A 22,349-nucleotide genomic window follows, 5' to 3' on the forward strand; every position below is an offset into this window, starting at 1 on the left:
TATTATAATACACAATAATAAAATATTATGTAAATTAGTTACATAGCACTTACATTAACATAACAATAATAGTAATGATGACCGCTTTTAAAATAAAATGGCAGGCAATAATAATAATAATTAATATAGCATAGTATTTTCACACAATTAATATATATATTAAAACTTATATATATATATATATATATATATATATATAAATATATACAAGGTGAGATATAGCCACAACTAAATTAACATTAAAATAATTATAATAATTACAATTAATTTTACATGTATATTAATTAGGTCTTGCTGGTGATGGATGACACAGCAATTAATTCATTACTTTACAAATAAAGAAAAAAAATACAAAACCACATCGCACTAAAATACAACACTGTTACAAATTGTTCTGTAGGAATGATAACAATGTTGTTTCAAAATGTTTACTTGCATCGAGATTTCTTAGACTGTGCCTTTCATTTGGGTACACCTGGAAAAACACAAAAAAATAATAATAAAAAAAATACCATTATTCAAGGGTTTTGATAAACATGAAATTTAGAACAAAACAGCTTTAATATAAATATATAAACATAAAAGAGGAATGACTGGGCAAAATCACTCAAATTCAACTATCCTAGACAAAACAAATTTATCTACATATTTAAGATAAAAAACTTAAATTTTTTTACATAGAATTAAAAAAAATATATATACATTTTTTATCTTTTTTATTTCATATATCACAAATTAAATGTGTAATCGGTCCTTACCTTATATAATTTAACCTACATACTTTAAGTTATTACTTATAATTTTTAATCAACTTTTTTACAATCACACAATAACTTTCTTTTTCTGTTTAGCCTCCGGAACCACCGTTACTTCACAGGATAAGTGAGGATGATATGTATGAATGTAAATAAGTGTAGTCTTATACAGTCTCAGGTTGACCGTTCCTGTGATTTGTGGTTAATTGACCCAACCACTAAAGAACACTGGTATCCATGATCTAGTATTCAAATCCGCATGAAAGTAACTGCCTTTAGTAGGACTGAACCTTAGAACTCTTGACTTTGAAATCAATTGATTAGCGATGATGAGTTATCCACTAGACCAGCCCAGTTGGCTACGCACACAATAACTGGAGGAATTCATCTCAACACATTAAGTAAATAACTAATGATTCAACTCAAAGAAGACACTGAAAATTTGTTTCTCATACAAGATGGAGCTCCACCTCACTGGCACAGAGGTTCAAAATTATTTGGATAATTTCTTTCCAAATACCTTCCAAAGGTTGGATTGATCATGCAGCTGACAAAAGCATGGCGCTAATACTTGAGCACCAAGATTTAACAACTTTTAATTATTCTTTGTTGGATTTTATAAAAGGTGAAGTTTTTGTCACTCCAATTACTGTTGATGTAGACAATTTAAAACAACATATCACAAATGCTATTGCTAGTGCTGAGCAGGATACGTTTTTTATGTATTAGGGATGAACTGGACCACTGTGTTGATAACTGCCAGTGAATCATGGTGCCCAAATGCGACATATGTATAAAAATGTTATGCTTATTTATTTACATTGCTTTTTTTTTACTTAAAATGAAAAATGCTTTAGAATTTTAATTAACTTAAGGGATAAAGTTGCTCAGTCAGGCTTGAAAAATAGGGTGCCATGTAAGTGAATGTAGAGAAATCTCTTTCCTTTTTAAAATGATGTTAAAAAAAAATTATATTATAATTAACAATCTATTATGACGACAGATTTCTTTTTCGACAGATATTTGAATGAAGGTCATTTGACCATTCTTATTATTAATTTTCTCAATAAACTTAAATAATAAATGAAATTATTATTATTATATATCACTTCATTCATTTATTAAATGTATAAACCACCAAAACACAGCATCATATTTACTTACCACATTAAATCCCAGAATTGATTTTCATGGATCCTCCATTTTCAGATGTTATTAAATTCTATAATTATATATATTCGTTAATTTGTTTTTTGAAATTAGAAATTCAGTATGGAAAAATATGTAACTTTTGCTTCCAGTTCTGGACAGCAAACAAATCATAAATAAATATGTTTTAATATAATTTGTGGAATTAATATTAAATTTTATTAGCATAGAAAATATGTTAATGAATTATTTGAATTAAAAAAAAAAAAAAAACATATAATATAATTAATATAAATTGCATATAAAGAATGTATCATAAAGTTCTCCTGGGAATTTCATAACCTATTCTACTGGTGAAAATAATGGAAAAAGTTTACATAAACATATATCCAAAACTGCTTTATTTGTGAGTTACAGCTAGTGAATGATTTTGCTCAGATTTCAGCTAGCTCAGTGAAATGAGTTCGTACTGAAATTTTTAGGATGTTAATAAAGAGGCACAGTTAGTGATTTCTTATGGTATTTGACCTGAAAAATTGAATAAAATAGGTCCCAGAACTGTGCTTGCAGTAGTTTTTGAAGAATCTGGGATGAAAACCAATAAATTGGGGTAAAAAGCCCTGTTTTTTATGTTTACAATAACTTTGTTAAATGGTTAGTAATAAACACAAAGAACTTGTAGAGAATTAATCTATAATCAAAATAGTGTAACATAAGTTGAATAAAACAAGAAAAGTTAGAAAAATTCAAATATTATTTAGAAACAGTACACTAGACCAGTTGTTCCCAAACGTTTCCGAGTCGTGGTGCCATTTTTCAATAAAACGTTTTCCATGGCGCCCTACCCTAAGTAAAAGTATGACTACTCATAAGTAAGAGAAAAAAATAAATAAAACTCATGCATGTATCTTTATTATTTTTTTAACTTTATTAACATTAAATTAATAATTATAAATATCTTGGTGCAATTAATTATGAAGCTTTTACAATATTTCACAGCGCCCCTGTGAAGAGGCTGCAGCTACCCTGGGGCGATGTGGCGCACAGTTTGGGAATCACTGCAGTAGACCAAAGTGCATTATGTGTCAGTTTAAAACAAATGTTCAAATATAAGTCTGCCATTTTCAGTACATTTCTGGGCATGCTTCTGTACTGCTTTTGTTGTTCTTTTTAGTTCTTCAGGGCTTTCTTAAGTTGCTCAGCCGCACCCATAATGTGAATAATTAATTTCTCAGGAGAATGTATTTCTGTTTACATACATACTTTCTGACAAATGTGCTGTTTCTAAATAAAATTCAAATTTTCCTAACTTTTCTTTGCTTTATTCAACTTATATTACACCATATTGTTCAGAATTAATTCTCTATTTTTTAAAGTTTTGTGTTTATTACCCATTTAACACAGTTATTGTACATCAAACATAAAAAACAGGGGTTTTTATCCCAATTTATTGGTTTTCACCCCAGATTCCTTAAAAACTACTGGAGGAACAGTTCTGGGAACTATTTTATTCAGGTTAAAAACCATAAGAAATCACTAATTCTGTCCCTTTATTAACATCCTAAAATTTCAGAATGAACACATTTCACCAAGGCACCAGGGAACATAGTTTATATGAACTTCTTTCATTATTTTCATGAGTAGAATAGATTATTGCTGACCCAGCAGAACTTCATGATACACTCTGTATATGTAACAGCTCACCTGCAGCTGATAGGGTTTGCCGGCTCTAACCAATGCATCAATGAGACTACTAGTGTGATCAAAATGCACATTCTCATCTATTAATCCATGAATAATTAATAAACGATTCTCCCTGAAATAAAATACATTACAAATAAATGTAGTACTCAACAGTATAAACCAGTCGCTAATAAATAATATATGTACACTTTTATAAAATCAAATTACTAATATTAATCAAGTAAATCTTTTTCTACTAATTTTAGAATTACATAATGTATACATAAGTATAAAAAACATAATGTAATTACATATGTAAGGTATCAATGATTTAATCATTGTTGATTTATTTACCAACTTTGATGTGATGATCACACTAAGGTTGTTTTGTCAACTTCTTCTATATTTCTTCTCAAAGCATTTTTGTAATACACAATTTGTCATTAGCAACAATGTAAACAACACATGATTTCTATTATCATAAAAATGCTATTATAAGACAAAATTATAAATAAAACTATAAAGCTTCCCACTCAAGTTTTTCATCAGACTGCTGCTAGAATAATAATACCTACATAATTAAATAACTATATTTATCTAATATATATATATATATATATATATATATATTAATTATATACATATTAATTATATTATTTTATCCTTTATCTCTTGTTTTATTTATAATTGTAGTTATTTATTGTTAACACACTAATTGCCTAAAAAATTACAAAATTAATTTAATATTGTTCAAACTAAAATTAAAAACCATTTCAATACTGTACTGTTTTATTTCACCTACACTTAAAATAAATAAATAATTTATTTATTTGTTCATACTGAAAACATCAGGCTGATGCCAATTATAGTTACCCAATTTTTTTTTGTGAGAGATGTATTAATTATTATAGTAACAACAATTATTATTTAATTTTTAAAGATTTTATGTAATAAAAATCATACATTTTTATGAAAGAGTAATTCACCACAAAGTATTAAGCTTCAGTGTGGGAATATGAAATGGAAATTTTAGAACAAATGAAAAATGTTATCCCTGAAGAGAATCGAGATGTTGAGATACTACATTTCACCACAGATAACAGCATTGTTGCTGATGAAGTTATAGTAAGAAAGCACTATAAAAAAAAGTATAAAATGATACCAGGCATTAAAACAGTAAAATTTTGATTTATTCAACTTTCTGATTCTAATACATTTAAATAAAATATTTATCAACAATATCTTGTAAACTTACTCTTCTGGAAACTGTTTAATGTAATTGAAGACTGAACCTTGTTTATAACCAAGCCTGTTTTCCTGTGGCAGGTTCATATAACGTTCTGTGTAACCTGTATCATAAGATCCCCATGATGTAACTGGGGCACCAGCAATTGCCAACTGTTAAAAATGAAAAATTATGTCAATATAATATTAAGAAAAACAAATGATATGAATGTAGATAAGATAATCAGTAACACATTTTCTTTCCACTGTATACACATATATTCCTTCAAATGCAGCAGGTCAGGTATAAGGCATTTAGCAACACTCTGTTTTTAATTAGTGCATTAAGACATGATTGTTTTACCCTTTCTGATTCTAATTCACTCATAAAAAAATTTATGAAAGAATTCCATAATATTTGTAAATTTGATTACATTTACAAAAATTTAAAACAATATCTCGGTGCCAGTGTTAAAAAAAGTAAGGCATTGAAATTTTGTTCGCTAGTATTTTCTTCTGTTTATTTAGCATAAATTCTGCATTGTTAATTTTTATATTAAAGTTTTTTTCACACTAATGCAAACAATAAACTCCTATGATAGAAAATATATTCAAAGAATACATAGGAAATATAAGTGTAATACCTTATGAAATATGCATATACAGATTGTTCTGGGATGTATTCCCTGAACTTCAGATACTGATTCATGATACCAAAATGAGCAATAAAATTCATATTGACATAAGCCTTATTTTGCTTTGTTTTCCTTCTGGATACCATTTCATGATTTTCAACAAAGAAAATTTCTCAGGAACAGGTAAACCTACTTTAATTACATTTGGCAGATCTAAGACAAGTGTCGTATTCTACAAAATAAAAATTTTGAAAACATCACCTTCACAAATTTCAAAATGGCGGCCATCTTAATTTTTAAAATTCAATATCAGTGTAATTATTTGTTTGATCAAATTTTTACTTATTATAAAATTTATTCAGCATTTTATTTTGAACAAAATGACATCTCATTTGTAAAAATCTGTAGACAAAAATTTGAGTTATTGCAAAATATTAACCTGCAGTACGCTTGCACACCATACTGCAAGCTGATAATGTTTATTACTTTACTATTATTATTTATTATTAATAATTTTTATTACATTTAGTGGAGATAATAAAAATAGGCAAAAAAGTATTAGTTTGGGGTCAGCTATTAGGTCATTAGTTTTACTACTGACCTGTCATCATTATAAGATTCCATCATTAGCTTTGTCAGTCACTTAGTGATAAGATTGTTTTAAAAAAGAACAATGACACTGAACAATAAATAGGCTATGTCATTCATGTGAAAACTTTAAGTGTTTCAAAGTAAGCTTGTGAATTTATTACTGTTTAATTTAAAATCATGAATGATCTCATAGATGGTTTTGTCATCCAAAACCATCTATGAGACCATTTTGGTTCCTGAAAACACTCCCCTTCACCTCCCAGAGCTCAGACTTGCTTTACTATCTCATTTGGTTTTTAAGGAATTAGTAACAATTCACGATATTATAACTCTTGTACATATAAATCTGAGTAATATTAAGGTCTTTCACTTTTTCCGAAAGAAGGTAAATGTAGGAGTAACCAAACAGCTTTAAAGTATAAATGATTTAATCTCAAATACAGAATTACTGCAATAGTGCAAGAAATGAACATGTTTTATACCAATACTACATATACAACAGATCAGAAAATTGAAAAATAAAACTGAGGTAAGTGTGCAACAAATTAATTTAGGGAGGGTAAGGAGACAGAGTAAGGTATGATACAGTGAGAGAAAATTTGTGATTGAATATTTTACTAAACAAGAAAAGGAAGTAATATGGCAATACGGATAAACAAATTTAAGAGGGAAAAGTTACCCCATAAAATGTTATATTTATATGAAGCCTGAGAACAATCTGGAAGAGGCAACTTACAAGAGAATCTGATAATGAGGTTTTAAAATAAAGCAGAGACAAAAAGTATGGCTGTTTTTAAAAAAAAAGTGAAATTGGGATTGTTTTAAAAAAATGTGAGATTGGTCATATCTCAAGGAATCTGGAATTAATTAATTCTACAATCAATAGAATACAGAAGGTAAAAATACAGGAAAGACAAAATTAAAATAAACACAGCACACATAATTCAATAGATTGAATGCGGCAAAAAAAGGAAGATAACAACCGATATAAAATAAAAAGAATTTTGAAGTTAATCAAATCAGTGCATCAATTTATATTCAGAAATCTATTCTATGTATACCCACTCACTTTGATGAACATTTTTAAGAAAAATGATAATTTTTACACTATATTAAGTAAATTACATACGGTTATTTTACGGTGGTACTTAAAATAAAAATTGGGAGTAGAGTACTTTTTCCTTTTGGTTTGATGATATCATCACATAAGCTTGAAAGCTCATGCTTAGGATATGGAAAAGGATGTTGAAGCATGTGAAAAATGCCATGCCTGACTATGACTTGAATTCAGGATCTCCAGATGAAAGGCTGAGATGCTACCACTCTTCCACGATTGACAGAGTAATAGGCTTTACAATAAAAAAATAAGTTGTGTGAAATTGACAGTAAGCCTTTTACAATAAATGATACATACTATTTGAATACAGTTCAAAATTTTATGAAAAACACTTTTAATTTAAGTATGATAAATAAACACTCCTATAATAATTAAACACTAGATTTAATAGATTTACTCTAATTCTTATAATCTGGGTCTAAATTTGAATCAAAATATCAATAACAAAACTACTACATCAAATGTTTCTTTAATATCAATATTGTCAAAATAATTACAATTTTTTTTCAATATTTAGATCTTCCAGTGTGAATGAATAGATAAAATAACTGAACAAACTATTTACAACTAAACTGAACTAAAATATATATACAAAAATAACAAAATAAGTTACAAAACCGAAAATGCATTGAACAAGAACAAATATAAATAAGAAAATGGAGGCACATGCAATACTTCAAATCTATTTAATTTTAGTACAGGTTATTAAAACATATAAAGTATCTACCAAAATTTTGATAAGAAATTGATCCTAAGATTGTAATCAATCATTTCCAAGTAAAGTAGCATCTAATATTAACACAGGGAGTGGTTATAAACATCTAAACAGCGACAGTAATATTACACCAGTTGACATAATATTATGCAATCAGCACTTAAATCATTAAATTAGTATTATAAAAAAAAAAAAAAACCTTAAATATGTGTGGATATTGCGCAAGTCCCATGAGACTGAGGTAACCACCGTACGACCACCCCAAAATGGCTACCCTCTGTAAATCAATATAACCTAATGTATCTGCTAACCAATGCAAAACTTCTACCTGATCAGCTAATTCTACTGTACCCTGTAAAGAAATCAAAATATTAAAATTAGTAAACATCTCACAAAAATAAAACAAAATATTGTATATAATCATAATACAGTGTAACCTCACTATAACGTCGTTATCGGGGGACTTACGTGACACCCGCATTATAGGCTAACCACGTTATTTCAAGAAGTAAATTTTAATTCACAAAGGGAATCGATTAAAAAACTATGCAAAAAATCAAGCAATAGTAGTTTAATAGAAAAAGCCAATACGGTAGAAACAAGTTAAATGAGGAAGATACAATATTTTTTGTTTGAATGTAAATTATTTTTTAAAATAAGAATTATTGTTTTTTGTTTCACGGTTGTATGTTTCTTCTTTATAATATATGACTACACTTTGCAAATGCAATAAACAACGATCATCATTATCACTTTGTTGCTCCATCCACATTATTACACTTTATATTTTCCTGAACGTCTTTTATTGAGGGTGTAGACCTCTCCATAACAGCAACCTCTGCAACATCTTCCTCTTCTTCCTCTGACAAATTATTGTTGGGTTGTAGAATGGAGTTTACAATTTCTTCGTCAGTCATGTAATGGGCAACAGGTGTTTGAGTCTTCTTGAACCCATTCATTGAGATCACTTAGAGATAATTCTTGCCCGGTTGAATTTGACAATTCCAGTGTATATTCATCAGTAAAAATATGAACAATTCCTGTTTCAATGTCTTCTGTATTACTCTGTGACAATACCAACCAACAATTTTTAATTGTAATAGAATTTATGTTACTCCATGCTGTTCCAGTGCTGTATACAAAACTTTTTAATGACACAGTTTTAAGAAATTCTGTTACTTTGTAATTGAGTTAACGATAGCAGCCAGTAGCTCTTGTCGGTAATAAGCTTTAAATGCCTGAATAACTCCTTGGTCTAATGGTTGGATCAAAGATGTGGTGTTCTTAGGTAAAAATATTGTGATTATTTTCCCATCTTTAGATTTCAAGTCAGTAGATGGATGAGCAGGGCAGTTGTTAATAAAGCTTTTCTTCCAATTTCCAAACTCGTAAATAATTTTTAACACAAGGCACATAGCATTTTTACCATTTTTAAAAATAACCGGTAATGAATTCATATTAACATGTTTGAAGCAACATGGGCTGGAATACTTGCCAATGAGCAACGGCTTCAATTTATGATTTCCTGAGTTATTGGCACAAAAAAGAAAAGTTACCCTATTTTTGTTCACTTTCATACCAGACTTACTTGGTGCCTGCTTCACATCTAATGTTTTTTGTTGGCAATAGTTTACAATACAAGGCATTTCATCACAATTATACAACTGCTTGTCACTGAAGTTATTCTCTTCTATAACTGATTGTAATATTGTTTGTGAAAAATGTTTGGTTGCTGTTACATCTGCTGAACGAGATTCTCCTTCGATATTTACTTGGCCTATGCCACGCTGGATTTTCCATCATGAAAACCAACCATTAGAAGCACTGAATTTTTTCTCCTTTGTTAATTTTTTCATGAAAATTTAGTGCCTGAGCTTGAAGTATTGGCCCTGATAGTGGTACTCCTTCACTCCATTTTTGCAAAAACCAAAGGTACAAACACTTTTCTACAACATTAACATCACACAGTCTAACCTTTTTGCGATCTAGTCTGACTGTTTAATCTACTGAATAAATAAAAGAACGCAATTTATCTTCTTTCACCCAACCACGTATAGTATAGTACCTTCAGGCACACCGAATTTCAGGAATAAACTAGCTTTCGAACGACCTTCCTTATTAACCTTTTTAAGAATTTCTAATTTTTACATTACAGAATACATTTTTCATTTAGACAACATGTTAGGTCAATATGAATAAAAACAAACACTACAAAATCTAATAAATTAACCAACGTAATAAAACTTAACGATACTGATAAACACAGTAAAAGCAGCTTGGAATGAATCACAATACGTAATAACATCAATAACATATCTTTTAGGAGACAGATTATAATCCGCATTATAGATGTATCTGCAGTATATCAAGCTGCGTTATAGCGGGGCTGTACTGTAATTAAAGCAAACTTTCCAGTTCATAACATAAAAAAAAAAATTACAGCAAGAACTCTCACAAATTGGGCTGACTAATTGATGTCACATGGTTACAAACATGTGAACAGATGACTGAATCACTGTTCAGTATAATAACATGTCATCTATACATCAATAATCTTCAATGACAATGTTCAGGTGTGGCAGCATTCTTTAAATGTATTATTCTGTTTAAATGCAAAAAAAAAAACATTAGATACATCTACTGCTTGGTCATATATAGTTGAGAAATATTTTAACATTTTCCAGTTTTTTCAGAAGTCATAGAAAGTTTTCAAACTTCTGAATCTATATCAATAATTTGGAAGGCGAATGATGAAGCTGAATCAATATTTACTGAGTACTGTCCTTAGTAGAATATGGGAACATCAAGCCTTATTTACTTCTCCTAGTGCATCACTGAATGAGACTTTATCCCTGCCAAAAAATCAATTTTTTTAAAAACTGCTATAAAAGTTACATAAAAATTTTACACAAAAAAATTCACCCCACAGACCATCAGCACCCATTAAAGCATTTGTTTAAATGAATTTATTTTTAAGTGTGAAATGTACCACAAATTGCAGCAGCGATCAGCTTCATATGAAAGTCTCATTGGTTTCTTAATATTAAACCTTACTTTTTTGGTTTTTAATTTCAAGTTCATGTATGTACAGGCTGTATGAAAATAAATACTAAATTACTTTGGAATTACTTATAAATAATAATAACAATATATTTTCTTACCATTCGTCCTTTAATATGGCTTTCAAAGTGTAATCCACGATGGTGAGAACCTCTTGAATCAATTACAACAACACAATATCCTTGAGCAGCTAACATATGCATTCGTAAGTGTCTCGTGCCCTAAAACATATTTTTTATGACTAAAACAATCATCTACTTGTAATATCTTTTAACAGATAATGTAAATCAAGCATATTTACATACAAAAAACACATAAAAGGCTAAAGAACAGAAGGGTTACAACACCATCAAATAACAGATAAAAGAAATCAAAAAGTATACGGAGACCTCAACACAGCTTTAAATTTTTTTAAGATTCTTAAAAAAGAAATTTTACAAAAAACTTTTTTAATTGTTAATATCATAGTTAAAACTCCTAGAACCAAAAAAATTCAATAACCTCAAACAGATCAACTATGCGTGTATATCATCTCTACTATTAGCAAATGTATCCTTTAATTTAAATCAGCCCAAAAACAAGGTTAAAGAAAGCAGGAACACATCACAACAAATTTCAGGCAGCATACATATCTTGAAAATAAGGCAAAAATCTAAAATTTTCAGATAGAACAAATAGCCAAGCGAAACTGTTAAATGAATTTACAGATACAATGGGAAAACATTGCAAAGAAAAAATAACAGCTATTTAATATATAACTAAAATAATAAAGTAAAAGAAAATTCAGTAAGAATTTATAATAACTTTATAATGACACTTGAAAATAATAGCTATACTATAAAGAATTTGAGACGCATCAATAATATGACAGATAAACAATGTAATCTAGTACTTAGAAAATTTTAACATAGCAAACTGAACAGGTTATTTAAACATATGAAGACATCTAATGTTGTGGAGCACCTCATAAAAAACACCATAGCACCATAAATAACATTAAATGGAATAAGGCAATTTTAAAAGCAAACAATAGTAGTTATCGATTAGAAAAATATTATGTTTATACATAAAAAGAAAATATAATTTAATATATTTACAGGCAGATTATGTGGAGATATTTTGTTTAATTATCAGTGAAAGGATAATAGATTAAATAAAATAAATATCACAATAAATTAAATGTAACCTTTGATAATGTAACATAGCTACTTAAAATTTTCCATATTGACTAATGAAACTTTAAAAAAAAAATTAATATTTTTTTATGTAAAGAAGCTAATGGTGAATGGACTTCTGATAGTGTATACTACAGTACACAAGTTTTAGATCTGTTAAAAATTAAAAAAACATGACTGCCAAAAAAAAAAAAAAAAGACTAAAAAATAGGATGTCCAGCCAGTGCAGATCATTACAAAATAGTGTATGTAGAAGTACACAGCCCCTAAATTTCATACCACTGCCATTAGATCTATGAAGGCTTTATGCCAATATGACTGAGTTCCTCCAACATTACGTATCACAAGGTGAATGTTTTGAATATAAAACATTAGGCTCATTAGGCTAAACATATGAGTCATTAGGCTCAACTCCATTTTGGCATAAGCTACCACAAACAGTAACATTTTGCTGAGCTTTATGTAACTCTACCGTTGAGGGATGTAAAACAGATACTTGTTGGTTTGAAATCTCCTTTTGTTACTTACCCTTGATTGGAAGTAGTCAAGTGGAGTTAAGTTATAGGCACTGATCCCCGTATTCTCTGACCAATTCCTACCATCTGAAAAGAGTTTGACCCATGCCAATTCCTCTGTCCTTTGTTCTCTTATAACATTGATGGGTGGAGCTGTTTTATGCTTCAACTGATAAATAGGTATTGGACGGTCATTGGTAACATCAGGTAAAACAGAATTCATATGTGGTATATCGGTAACAATTGGCATTATACTAATGGCAATGATTTCACCGTCATACATATTATTAAATAAATTGCCACACTCATTCTCATAATCCTCATCATTTGCAACAACTTGCGCTTTCATTTCATGGGTACTAGAAACAGGGCTATTTGCTGTCACAAACAAAGCAGATACTGCTTTGATGGAAAATTGCAGATCTAATGCGTTTCGTACTTGTAAGATGATCAACAGGTGTTTGCAGTGACAAGTCTGTTGCGAAACGGATCAGAACATTGATGTTTCTTTTTCACCTGCTACAAATTCTTTTGGCCCCCAAGAATGGGGAGTCAAAGATATAGAAATGAGCATTATCCTTACATATAGTGAGTGAGTACTGGTTTTGACAGGTCACAATCCTGCGCTCATGGCTCAGGAAGGAATGCTCAATGCCCGATTCTACAATGTTACTGTTATCTAAATTGTTAGCCTTCTACTAATTCTTCAGATGCAGTGGGATTGTGATAAGTAGATTAACTACATACAGTTGAACTTGCATATCAAATGCATGTTCACTGAAACTTACATGTGGCAACAATTCTTCAGTATTTAGGTAGTATGACCTATCTATCAAGTACACCAATTATTGCAAGAAGTAACTGCTACCAAGCTAGCAAAACTGTGTTCAATTCTGATGTCAACCATTTGGGTAGAGACTTCAATGCCGAATATGCAATGACGGTTGCAGCATCTGCTGTACACTGGCTACCACACGATTCTGTGCCAAATTAATTTACCTTGGTTAAAATGCCTACGTACTACAAAATTCCTGTTGCCTATCTTGGAAATGACATTGTTCAATTCGTTTGATGTATTAATTTTGCTGCATGGTGAGTGATTGCAAGATTGTTTCATCAACTTGCACATTAGCGTGCAAGAGATTGTTATGCAAAAGCCCTTCAAGCTCCTTTTTTATTTTATTTGAATCAATGTAAATAGAATGTGCCACCTAGTGGTCAAAATCAGAAACTTCTGGGCACATTTTATGAAATTCACATTTGATTTTCAAGTGAGCACATTTTAAGCGTGTTAGGCATGCAGATGACAAACATTTTTCTTTTAATATAGTAAATAAAAAGCATGCAGATGAGAATTTTGTATAAAATTTTTCAAATTTTTTAAATTTATTTAAACATGTATAGAGTGCTACCTAAAAGTTCGGGGAACTTTACCATAAAAATAAAATAGCTTACCATAACCTATAATTTCCACTTTCTCCTTCAAAGTAATCCCCTTGGGCATTGATACAGTGATCCCAGCGTTTTTCCCATGATTCCATGCATCCCTGGAAGTCTGCAGGTGTAATAAGTGTTCGAAGCACGTTCGGCATTTCTTTTTGAATCTCCTCAATTGTGTTAAAACGACGGCCTTTCAATTGAAATTTTATTTTTGGAAAGAGAAAAAAGTCGCACGGGGCAAGGTCAGGCGAATAGGGTGGGTGGGGAATCACTACCGTCTTTTTGGAAGCCAAGAAATTCTGAACGGCTAGCGATGTGTGCGCAGGCGCGTTGTCATGGTGCAGAACCCAGCTGTTGTTACACCACAGATCTGAACGTTTGCGCCTAATGCTTTCACGTAACCGCTTCAAAACTTCACAATAGAACATCCCATTGACAGTTTGACCAAGAGGAACAAATTCCTTATGGATAATGCCTTTGATGTCAAAAAAAACAATCATCATAGACTTCAGGTTGCTGCAAACTTGGCGTGCTTTTTTTGGCCGCGGTGAACTTGGCGACTTCCAATGCATCGAATGCTGCTTAGTTTCAGGGTCATACCCATACACCCATGTCTCATCCCCGGTTATGATGTTGGTGATGAAGTTAGGGTCATCTCTTGCTGAATTTTCAATTCACTACAGACAGCTACGCGATTCTGTTTCTGGTCGCTGTTAAACAGTCTCGGTACAAATTTTACAGCAATGCGTCTCATGTTCAAATTGACAAGATGCGTTGCACGGACCCATATGGCATTTGTATGATTGCACAAACATCATGGATTGCTTGTCTACGATCTGCAACAATAGCCTCTCACACTTTCGTGATGTTTTCCGGTGTTGCGCTTGTTGATAGTCTTCCTGAACGTTCATCGTCATCGATTGTCGTTCGTCCATCTTTGAATTGTTTGTACCACAAAAAAATTTTATTCATAGCATTGTCACCAAATGCTTCCACAAGCATGCGATGGGTTTCTGCACCAGTTTTTTTAAGCATGAAGCAAAATTTGATCCAGGTTCTTTGCTCTTTAAAATCTGCCATTTAGAACTTCGCCGAAGCAGTAAAACACAACGTTACACAACCGCACAAAACTCAATAATGCAGCCTCTCACCATCACAGTTGTTGGAACACTGATTCACAAAGACTGATGTTAGCCACATCTAGCGGCAGCAGGTCGTACCAGCAATGGTTTGCACACGAAATTCAAATTCCCCGAACTTTTGGGTAGCACCTCATATATAACCTATGACACTCCTAGTAATGCAAGAATTCCAATGCGGGATCATACAACTAAATTGGTTCAGCCATTGAGTTGCTATGGTGGAACAAACATACATACACCCTAAATACATTATATTCCTTTTTGGACAGTCGTGTAAAAATAAGAATGTACCTTAAAATAAGATTATCTTTTTTTTATTTTTACTGATTAGATATAAGATCTACATAATGTTATTACATAAAATGAAGTGTTACTGATAATAAAATGTTCAAAAATATTACATATATAAGAAATAATAAGAGAATCTGTACATACCTTGAAAGTATTTGAGACAAGCTGAACTTCGGGACCACCATAAATATTTAATACTGTTGGATATTTTTTGCCTTCCTCAAAGTTATGTGGTCTGAAAACCATTGAAAATAAAACATCACCAGAAGAAATTTGATGAGTGTACAACTCAGGACAGTGTAAATCTTCTTCAGGAACTAAATAACAAAGAAAACGGAGACAAATTTAAATGATAAATCAATCTGAAAATATTAGCTTTATAATATAACTTACAAGATTGATACCATATCCTTCAAACCAAAAAATAAATAGGCAAAGGAATGCAAAACTTTCTTGGCTTTGCCCTTGACACAGACTTTATTTCAAATACATCATTTGGTTTTTAAATATTATGGGCTTTATTATTTTTACTTAAAATCAATCAAATAAATTATGATATACAAACAGGGAAACAATTTTGGAAATCAATTTTAAATAACAAGTTTAGAGAAAAATGTTCAAAATTGGTTTCTACATAGTGTTCCTAAAGATTCTGAGGATATTTCACTAACAGATACTAAATAGGAATGTTACCTCATGTAAAAAATTAATTACCTATTGTATATTTCCCTTATAAGGAAATACTTAAATTAACTCTCATGCATAATAATCTTACTGTTTTCAAGTATAATTTTTGAATTCCACTTACATAATTTCTGCCATATAGAAGCTGTTAATTAACTGATTTGAATAAATGTCACTTTATTACAATAAAATACTTTTTAATTGATTTTTAAAAAGAGAAATTAAATAAAACTTTTCGCAAAAAAATAAATCAATTAAGGAATTATTACAACAATAAATGTCAAAATGCAATAAAAAGTTTACATCACGGGAATTACAATAAACCTTATTTTCAAAACAGTTATTTAAATAAATCTCAAAAACAAGATAAACGTTTAGATTAGATGATAATTTTAAGAACTTTACAAATATTTCTTGGATAGCAAAGAAAAATTTTTATTTTCAAACGCTCTAAAATTTAATTTAAATAATTTTACCATGTATAATATAATTAAAGATATCACAATTGCTACAGAATACAATATTGAAAGATGGGATTTTTTAAATAAGAATCAAATAAGCAACTGATTGGCAATAATATAAAAAATAATATAAAGAAGCATAAAATAGTTTATAAACAAATGATAACAAAATCTGAGGTAATCAAATTAAAAAATAGGCTTAATGATAATGATATACGAGGGTTATTTTTTTTTCAAGGTCCGATCGGTCACTAAATAAAAACCCGCATAAAAATCGGATGAACCTTTACGCATATGTGTTGCGCAGCGTCTCTAGTATGGTCTTCAATCACGCCGCGTCACTTCGATTAGTTCTGAACACGCAGCTAGCGTGTCTATAACAATAGCATCTCCTGTCGAGTGTGAAGTGCGTGCGGTAATTCGATTTCTTGAAGCTGACAGGTGTAATGCAGCTGAAATTCATAGACGAATAAGTAATGCGTACGGTGAAACTTCAATGAGTGACAGCAAAGTGCGACAATGGTGCAGGAACTTTAAAGCAGGATGTGCAGATGTTCATGATGCAGGGGGTCAGAGAAGGAAGCAAGTGTCAACCGATGATCTCGTTGAGCGAGTGGATGAGGCAATTTGAGAAAATCGTCGGTCCACAATTTCTGTATTGAGTGATTCGTTTCCTGAAATTTTAAGGTCAGCTCTCTACACCATTGTGAATGAGAGACTTCAGTACCGCAAACTGTGTGCGTAGAAACATGGCTGAAAACACAGCCGGCTCCATTCTATGACGAGGGTATTGGAAAGTTGGTACCACGCTATGACAAACGTCTAAATCGGAGTGGCGACTATGTAGAGAAATAGCGTAACTATGTAAGTATTTGTTACAAATAAAATTTTTTTTTATTTTCACTGTGGTTTTAATTTCGTGATCAATCGGGCCTTGAAAAAAAATAACCCTCGTAATATTATTGAAATCAGATAAAACTAATAACCAAAAGTTATATATAAAAATAAGTACAAAGAACTTACGGATAATTACAGTGAAGAAAATGACTTTAAAGGACTACACAAACAAATATTTAAAAATTGTAAAGAATTTAATTTTTAAATATAAATCAATATTTAATTATGATAGTAATTTAAGATATCACTCAAGGTTATACCCATGTGTACCATCATCCTTAAAACTTACTGGATTACTGAAGTTACATAAAATAAATATACCTATTAAACAGTTAATAAATTTCAGGACAGCACCTGCATACTTTACAGCTAAAGTAGAAGCCAAAATTCTTAGAATAAAAATGAATCTTGAGAATACGTATGGTGTTAGGAATGGTTACGAAGTGGTAAATAAGTTAAATTGTATTAAAGCTAATTCTAGCACTAAAATGCTAAATTATGATATCACCAACATGTACCCTAGTATAATGTTGATAAGACAGTAGAAATAAAAAGAAACAATTTGAAGGAAACCCGGAGTTTATAAATGCTCTGATTACAATTGTGAGCAATATTTGTCTCCAAAGTTATTTCCGATATGAGAACATGTGTTACTCACAGACAAAGGGTTTACCTATAGGTTCACCTATTTCTGCGATTATGTCTGAAATTTTTGTACAGTATTTCAAAAATATTATTATAGTTCATGGTGTATTGAGTGTGCACAAAGTTTTGTTATGAATAGATAGATATTTTGATGATATTCTGATTATATGATACAGTTATAAATAATGAACATTTGATCATTCTGAATAAACTTAATAATTATAAGGATAATTAAAAATTTTTAGTGTGAAATGGAAAAAAAGTACATTTCATAGATATTGAGATTGAAATAAATGAAAGCAATGTTATACAAACATCAGTTTATAGAAAACCCACAATGAATGACATTACAATATATGCAAATTCTGATCACCCATGGTCACAAAAAATTGGGACATATAAAAACCTGATTTTTAGACCTTTAAATTAAATAAGGAATAGTGATAACAAACTTAAGAAGGAAATACATATAGTTAAACAAATAGCAGTATTTAATGGTTTTGATATTGGGGTTGTAGGAAAGTTGTACAGAAAGCAGAAAATTAAGTACCATGATAATTCTACACAATTGCAGCAAGAAAATAACACCGAGATTATTATTTTTTTCTTAGAATACAGATATACAAATAAAATAACACAAAAAATGACTGATGTTTATGATAAAAGTAAATATAAAAAAGCTTACAAACCAAATGACCATATTATGAAATATTTAACGACTAATAATACAAGGGTTGTTCAATAAATCCTTAGAAAAAGATAAAAAACAAATTATTTTGTGTAGATTTTCTTTTATTTTTAAATATAATCTCCTTTTAATTCTACACATTTTTCCAAGCATTTCTCTAACTTTTTTAAGCCGTCCAAAAAGTAGGATTTTGGAAGGTCCTCAAAATAAGCATCTGTTTGAGTGATCACATCCTCATTTGACGTGAACTGTTGCCCACCAAGCCATTTTTTTAACTTTGGAAATAAAAAAAAAATCACTGGGGGCCAAATCCGGTGAATATGGTGGATGCTGTAATAATTTGAACTTTAATTCCATAATTTTGGCCATCGAAACTGCACAGCTGTGCACCAGTGCATTATCTTGATGGAAGAGGATCTTTTTCTTTTTCAAATGAAGATTTTTTTTCTTGATTTCTTTGCTCAATTGGTGCAATAACGACGCATAATACTCTCCCGTTATTGTTTGTCCATCTTCCAAGTAATCAGTGTAGATGATACCGTGTGCATCCCAAAAAACCGTGGCCATCACCTTGCCGGTCAATTTCACAATCTTCGCCTTCAAAAACTTGTTCCTCTGTCTCTGGAGTGTATCCATATTTTGCCACAATTATATATCGATGCAGAAACTCATCAGGATTGTGACGGAAAAGTGCTAAAACAGCCTCAGAGTTGACCACATGATTGCGTTTATTCTCCACTGAGAGCAATGCAGCACCCATCTTGCAGAAATTTTTTTCACACCCAATTTTTATAATATATCTACTATATATCTGAATTGTAGGTTCAATAATAATGTTGACAGTAACACTGAAAGTCTGACTGCATTCTGGTACTGGCCTGTTAATGAAAAATGAATTCACTAGTACATTATTTTATTAGATAAGTTATAAAATTCCAACAATTTCTTAATAACTCCAGCAGTATGATATATGTGGGTTATTAAAATACCTGAGGTTAGGCCAAAATTTATGGTCTATATGAAGTAAAGGGAAGTGTACTGTGCTATTGAATTGTCAGCCGGCTCTTGTTATGTAACAGGTGAACAAAGTTATTTATAAAATTAAATGAAAGGTGTTTGCAGTTTAGTATAACTCATTTCTACCAAGTTCAAATACTTCTTTGGTAGTTAAACCTCCAAAAACTTCATGGCCACTAATTCAAAAGTAGTTATGGATATATTTTTTGGTTATAGGGAAATTTTTGCTTTTTCTCTTGTCCAATAGAATGCCTGTTGATTGATATAAAAATTATGAAAGAAGCAGCCTTTTTTTTTTTGTAACAGAAAATCTTCATTATGAAAATTTCTCTATTACAGGGAAAATTTATGGGAATTTAATTAGACACATACATATGCCATGGGACTCAGACCAAATCTAAATTCAGGAATCTGTTGCACTGTTATTTTATTCTATGAATACAAATATCAAAATGATCTTATTTCATAACAGTCATCAGATAAAACTAGAAATTTCATATGTTTAAGTGAATAAGAAAAATTTGCTGACAAATGATTGATCCTGAAAAAACAGAACTGTTTTTAGAAGATTTGTTAAAAATTAAAGAAATTTTTTTAACTGAATTTGTACAGAGGTTACTTATATCTTTATTTAACTAAATTCATAAAGCTGTCATAGATTATGAATGGTGAGGGATTTATCTGTTAAGTCCAAGTTTGGTACTGAACTTAAGATCTGAAATACGTAGTTATTGATTAATACAGATAGTTGTCTTAATATTATAAATTTCTATTGTAGAATTAATGTTTTAAGTTAATTTTTAAATATAGAAGTGTTATGTATAATAATCTTGCTGCATGGTATTTTTTACAAGAAAATATTATTTTAGACTTTTTTCTAGTAATGATAATATATGTTTTAGAACATAATAAGTTTCCCTAATTACCTTCCCAACTTTGTAGCTTTAGCTACAAACAGAAGGTATATAAACTGATTCAAAATGTTGATGTTGAGTTTTTTGTGAATGTTGATGTTTCACAACTCCGTAGTCTTAAAAAACATTAAAAAAATCACAGAAATTTTGAGATGTTGAACATATAACTGTGTTGGTCTGTATTTTAATTAATTTCTCCATATTGGCTCAAAATAAATTCTTTAAAATTAGCTAAAAAAAATGGCTATATGAGGATTGATGTCATTAAATTTTGTAAAAAACAAAAAATGAAAAAGGGAAGGATAGTTTTCACCTTTGACTTTTTGCACATGGGGTTACAAAAATTTGAATTTTAGTATGACGTAAGTAGTTATTCAAAGTTTAGTTGATGTAAGTTATTTAAAATTCCATACTTTAAGTCAATTGAAATTAAGGGCAGAATGATATTCAACATTATTTTTTAACAGTTTTCAACTCATATCTCAATAATGCTTGACTAAAACTGTTAAAATTTGGCGCTATATAGAGCCAATAGCAAAAAATATAATAATAAAAAGACCACATTTTTTTTGTTTTATTTTTTCTCAAACAAGATGTCCCAGAAGGTGTGTGTTCGTCAAAATTATTTCTGATTCAAAGTATATAAAAGTCAAATGAATAAATTCCCTTTCTTGATTCATTTTCCCTCTGATCATCTTCCTCCCTCCTGGCAATTGTAGGTGTTGTGGGAGGATTGGCCAAACTTAGGTGTTGATTCAGAGTATCAAAATAAAAAAAAGAGCTTTATTTAGATAAATGTCACCTCATTCTTATTTTCCTTCTGTTCACCATTTTCTGATTTCTTTATAAAAATTTAAGTCTTAAGAATGAATTGAGATATTTAATAAAATTTTACATACATATCTTAACTATATCTTCTATTTTAACAATATCTTCTAAAAAATAAATAAGTTTATCTTTGAAAGTTCCAGAATGGCAGGTTTGATGGTTGTTTTACGTTATTTTAGATTATTTGGCACAGTGCTCAGTATGTTTTTTGAATAGAATTTTCTGAATTTTCACAAGGTTATATATATATGTATACATTATTAAATAATATTTACTATATAATTTTATATATTATTATTATTATTTATTATATTTCCTGATATACTATTTTATAATTTTTTTAAAATTGTAATTAGCCTGCAGCAATTTATTTTTTGTATTTTTTATATCTTAGAATAGTTTTTAATAAGTAAATAATAAAGTATATAACTTAAGAAAAACTAACATATTTAATTTTAAAAATGTAAAAAATTATTGCTCTCCCTTTAATGAAATGTCAGTGATGAAAAATTATCATAGTCTTAACAAATTCATTACAGAGAGTTTACACTTTCTATATAATATACAACAAACTACTACTATAATTATTATTATTCTATAAGAATATTCAGTACCTACAGAATATCAAACAAAAGCAAAAATTAAAAAAAAAAATCAACTTATGTTTCTAACTCTCAAAGAAAAGAGAATATTTCTTAAACAGAATTTAATGAAATAAAGGCT

At 29.9% G+C, this 22,349-nt stretch overlaps 1 protein-coding gene across 3 annotated transcripts in view; it reads right to left on the reverse strand.

Annotated features, from left to right (window-relative positions):
• Window positions 1-218: 218 nt before the first annotated feature.
• The window catches only part of LOC142325852 (dipeptidyl peptidase 9), a 92,832-nt gene continuing 70,701 nt past the window's right edge, over window positions 219-22,349 (reverse strand). For all 3 annotated transcript variants that reach the window (XM_075367875.1, XM_075367873.1, XM_075367874.1), the window contains exons 12-17: window positions 15,637-15,809; window positions 11,031-11,150; window positions 8,069-8,221; window positions 4,843-4,985; window positions 3,609-3,720; window positions 219-475 (exon numbers count right to left, since the gene is read on the reverse strand). In XM_075367875.1, coding sequence (XP_075223990.1) covers window positions 383-475; window positions 3,609-3,720; window positions 4,843-4,985; window positions 8,069-8,221; window positions 11,031-11,150; window positions 15,637-15,809 — 794 coding nt within the window. In that variant the 3' untranslated portion in view covers window positions 219-382. The remainder of the gene's footprint in view (window positions 476-3,608; window positions 3,721-4,842; window positions 4,986-8,068; window positions 8,222-11,030; window positions 11,151-15,636; window positions 15,810-22,349) is intronic.

Source organism: Lycorma delicatula, chromosome 5 (assembly GCF_047948215.1).
Source record: "Lycorma delicatula isolate Av1 chromosome 5, ASM4794821v1, whole genome shotgun sequence".
Classification (NCBI taxonomy): Eukaryota; Metazoa; Arthropoda; class Insecta; order Hemiptera; family Fulgoridae; genus Lycorma; species Lycorma delicatula.